This window comes from Gadus morhua, chromosome 8 (assembly GCF_902167405.1).
Source record: "Gadus morhua chromosome 8, gadMor3.0, whole genome shotgun sequence".
NCBI lineage: Eukaryota > Metazoa > Chordata > Actinopteri > Gadiformes > Gadidae > Gadus > Gadus morhua.
In genome coordinates, this window is record NC_044055.1 from 9,373,992 (window position 1) to 9,378,991 (window position 5,000).

General features: G+C 41.3%; 1 protein-coding gene across 1 annotated transcript in view; it reads left to right on the top strand.

Annotated features, from left to right (window-relative positions):
- The first annotated feature begins 415 nt into the window (after nt 1–415).
- Nucleotides 416–5,000, top strand: part of LOC115549403 (adenylate cyclase type 1) — an 18,839-nt gene continuing 14,254 nt past the window's right edge. Inside the window, exons 1-3 of the mRNA XM_030364551.1 lie at nt 416–980; nt 3,666–3,824; nt 4,922–5,000. The exon at nt 4,922–5,000 is cut by the window's right edge and continues 63 nt beyond it. Coding sequence (XP_030220411.1) covers nt 952–980; nt 3,666–3,824; nt 4,922–5,000 — 267 coding nt within the window. The 5' untranslated portion in view covers nt 416–951. The remainder of the gene's footprint in view (nt 981–3,665; nt 3,825–4,921) is intronic.

The following is a 5,000-nucleotide window of genomic DNA, read 5'->3' on the forward strand; positions in this document are numbered from 1 at the left end:
TCTCTCTCTCTCTCTCTCTCACTCTCTGTCTCTCTCTCTCGCTCTCTCACTCTCTCTCCCTCTCCCTTTCTCTTTCCATACTTAAACAGACGTCTTTGCTCACATCCTTCTAATAATGTAGTTATATTTTTATGCTTCTTCCCCTCATGCCCCTGCTTATTGTCCCTGGAGAGCCACCGTGACTCACCTCATACATGTGATCAGTGAGAGAGACGGAGAGAGAGAGAGAGAGAGAGAGAGAGAGAGAGAGAGACAGAGAGAGAGAGAGAGAGAGAGAGAGAGAGAGAGAGAGAGAGAGAGAGAGAGAGAGAGAGAGAGAGAGGAGAGAGAGAGAGAGAGAGAGAGAGAGAGAGAGAGAGAGAGAGAGAGAGAGAGAGAGAGAGAGAGAGAGAGAGAGAGAGAGAGAGAGCAAGAGATTTCAATTTGGTATGTTGTTGGGTGAGAGGCTTGCTGGTTATAATGTTGCAAATGTATATGATTAGTCTAAGCACAGCTTAGACTGGAGATGTTTGATCAAGTTTGAAGCACATGGAATACTACTTACCTGAGAGAATTCCTATGTATGCGTCTGTGTGAGTGTGTCTATGTATGCGTCTGTGTGTGTGTGTGTGTGTATTGGATAATGTACACTACGTATCTATGTATGTATCCATGAGTCTATATAACCCTATATATGTATCTAGGCCTATGCAAGTAAATCTTTATTTATCTATGTTTATACCTAGGCCTACTAACCTAGGTCTACGAATGTAGATCTACATGTACGTATCTAGTCCTATGAATCTTTCTATGAAGGTATCACTCGCTGAGTGTCTAGCCATACCAACCTATCACTGTTTTTATGACTGACAGGAGAATCACTGCCGGAGGATTAAGATTCTGGGGGACTGTTATTACTGTGTATCCGGCCTGACACAACCCAAGACAGACCACGCTCACTGTTGTGTGGAGATGGGCCTGGACATGATTGATACCATCACGTGAGTTCTTTAAGTTCCTAACCAATACCGTGTCAGCGCTCACCAGTCGCGTGGTGTAGAGACGTTTACACATTCATTCAGGAATAAATCTGCCCCTTTATGTGGGGATTTCATTTTTTGCAGTCAAAACTCGCCTTCATTGAAATGAATAGATTAATCGTAGTCCTAAATAAGACATTTCCTTTTAGTGAAAAATTTAGTAGGATCTCCGTTGTGCGGATCCCACAACACATAATAAATGATGAATTGCAATCGCTAGACTCCGAAGAAAGTCAATGGAAAAATATGCTTTCTAAGACATCTAAGCACATGCTTGCCTTTCACATGATCTTCTTTCGTATATTTATAAAAAGGGAGAGAAACAATGAATGATGGAGATACAGACAGCAAAGCTAAGAATAGTTATATTTTTGTATATACTGTAATTAGATAGATATTATAAAATCTGACTTCATTCACTTAAATATAAGTCGAGGGAAAGGTGTAACATAACACCCTCTACATGTTCTGCGACACCTTTTTAATTGAAATATGCTTTACCTTTGTTCCCACCTTTTGTGGGAACCAACTGCACATGTGGAATAAGCCATCTACAATTACATTTACTCTTTAAACCCCTGATGGAGAGATACTGAGAAAAAATGATGCTACCATACCATAGATATCTGATTGCCACCATAATTCATACTGTGCATGTTCAAACGGTTATCAAGCTCATATGTGCTGTCAATCAATCAACTGGTTAAGCAAATCATATGTTTAAAAAAAATATTTTATTTATTTAATGGTATGGTTGTTTAATGTGTCATATAGTATGACATACATCATGTTGTCCTGTTTCACTGCAATTGTGTTAATTGTTCTACTCTACGTATCCATTAACACAGGGTGACCCATTATGTGTTCACCCGACTAATGGAACCAACCAACCGACTCCTTTTACATCTGAGGCATGATAGTGTTCAGTACTTAATCTTCAGACCCTCTTTATGCAAGACATCTTCTGCATTACAAAATACGTAATACAATGTAATGCATTCGCTCTATGATGAATATTGCCTTACATCTTTTTTAAGTCTGTTTTTCAATCATCTGAGACGATACACTCAACTAAACTAAAAAATGATCTAATGCAATGTAACGCATATATTACACATTGAAACTGATTCAATATCTCTTCGTTGCCACGAGCCAAAGGGCTGAGATAATAGCAGACGGTAGTGTATCATAATCAATGGAGAGTGACAGGGCCCTAGAGAGACCCGCTGCCCAGCCAGCCGTCCCTAATACCACCCAACAGATCCTATCAACACATCCACGCTCATCGCAGCCACGTCGTAGCCCCACGCTCTCCTGTTCTCCCGATGAGGCGAGGAGCACCGATGAAAACGGAGTTGTTGACCGTCCCGGACGCTGAGCCAGTTGTGGGAGGGGAAAAAAAGGTTGATGGATTTCCAGGGAAAAAGAGGCAGGGAAACAAAAACAGCTGAGTCAGAGGACATGACAGTGACACAGAGGCCGGTCACCTGAAGCGAGAGGCTAACGAAAGGGAAGCCAGGCCCAGTGAAAAGCGCTCAGCGCACTTTGGCACACACTCAAAGAATGACATCTTTTTGAAAGAATGAAGTCACATTTTTCACAATTGATTAGCAATTAGGCTAACATACTATTTTCTCTTCAGGAAACCATTACCGAGTATACAACGCATCATTTGTTAGATTAATTAAGTAATCCAGCCCTGCATCATAAAGATTTAATGTTGATAGATCAATGCTCTGATTGGCTGCTGTATTAGGGGGTTGGACCCGAGATCGACGGAGGTCACGGAGAAAATCTTCTCTTGTTCTTGACATACTTTCTCAGGAAATCATCTGGTTTGCATTTCTCATGCAAGAATACATTGGCAAAAAGGCTACTGCTAAATACTAATAATAAAACAACAAAAATAAAAAAGCGTGCAAAATGCCCTGCTTACATAAACTGAAGGCAAGGAGAGGGTAATCTTCAGCACAATCTGTACACACGCTGAGGCGGGACACACTCAGGCTATAACCTTATCACCAGGGAACAGCGAGCCAATGCTTTGCAGGAGGTATTTGGAGGACAAACGGTCATTGGTTTAAATATATAAATAACCGTCCGAATTGCATCACACACAACAGACCAATCAAGATAAAGACGGCGCACAGCTCAGTACTAATGTAAACTAAGAGAGCTAAATGATCATTTGTTGCTTTGGGATTTAACATCCTCATCCCCATTCCTTATGATTATCTTCATAATTGTTTGATTCATTTAAATCTGATTATATAGCAAATGTCCATTGTAGACAAACAGCTTCCATTAGACATTTTTTCAGACATCCTGGTAAATATCTTATGTGCTATATTGATTTGCTTTTATTCTGTGCAAAAACAAGTTGCCTATAAAACGAATGGTGACTAAACCAAGATGATATGTTGAATGTTTCATAAACCCCAACACACATTTTGCCAACAACAATCCAGGTATCCAAGCTTGCACTTCCATGTCATGCTGGGCAGCAACTGAAGCTTCTACTGATCTGCAGAAAAAAAAAAAAGAATTTGAACACGCAAGACCAAGTTGGCCTCACAAGGCTACAACAACGCACACTAGAGACACAACTTAAAACATACAACTTCCTAATCTCTGTTCCCACTGCAGGTCGGTGGCTGAGGCCACAGAGGTGAACCTGAACATGCGCGTGGGCTTGCACACAGGCCGTGTGCTGTGTGGTGTGCTGGGCCTTAGGAAGTGGCAGTACGACGTGTGGTCCAACGACGTCACCCTGGCTAACGTGATGGAAGCTGGGGGACTCCCTGGGTTAGTCATGAGGTCCTCACTAGACTGGCCAGCTACATAGCATGTCAGCCAGCTACATAGCATGTCAGCCAGCTACATAGCTTGTCAGCCAGCTACATAGCATGTAGCCATCTAAATATCATATTGGCAGCAACATACCAGCGTGTTTACACTAGCTAGTTACATACCATCTGACTTCTACTAGCAGGGTACATATCAGCCAGCTACATACCAGCTAGTTTATACTAGCTTGTTACATACCAGCTAGCTTATACTAGCAGGCCACATACTAGCTAGATTAGCTAGCTACATACTAACTAGCATATCAGCTAACCAAATACAAGCTAGCTACATACCAGCTAACTACAAACCAACTAGCATACACCAATCATTTCCAGATTATATAATTTCAGCCATTCAACAATATGAGGGTATTTGTGTCAAATGTAAAGTATGTAGGATGCACATTTTCCTCTTATTTATACTTAAATAAAGATATAAATAATTACCATTCCAGTGAGGAGGAAAGTGTACATTGAAATCATAAATATTATGCAATCAAGTACAGTAAAGTTAAGCTCTTCAAAGAAAGTACTTGTCCTCAGTTTGTTGTACTTCAGTGGGAGTTCTTCAATGAATGGCCAATCAGTCATATTGCTATGTGATCTGTAAAAGTAGACTCATACACCATCACATAATAGGCTAAAGTGAGTCAAACAGAATTCAATTTGATTTGATTTTTAAATCAAAAAGGTAATTTATTTGAAATGGTAGAAAACAAGGTGAAAAAAAATATCTAGGGATAATTAGTTTAAGGGCAAGGATAAGTGGGGAAATAATTAGATAACACAAAGAAAGTGCCCATGTGAAAGAATAAAGCAGTAGAGTGCCTGCATCAACCGAGAGGGTGCCTACCACCTGAAGAAAAGTTCAAACAAGCTTATATAACCCCACCCTCAGTACTCAGGCGTAGTCATTAGGTCCATATGATACTGAGGCCGAGCCCTGCCCCTTGTAGTGACAGCTATGGCCAAAAGGGGGTGCAGGGGAGCGTCACACATCATCAGTCCACGGAGTTCCACTGACTCTCTGCATCTCTGTGTGCTCCTGTTCCACAGCAAAGTCCACATCACCAAAGCCACCCTGGAGTGTCTCAACGGAGACTACGAGGTGGAGCCGGGCAACGGCCATGAACGG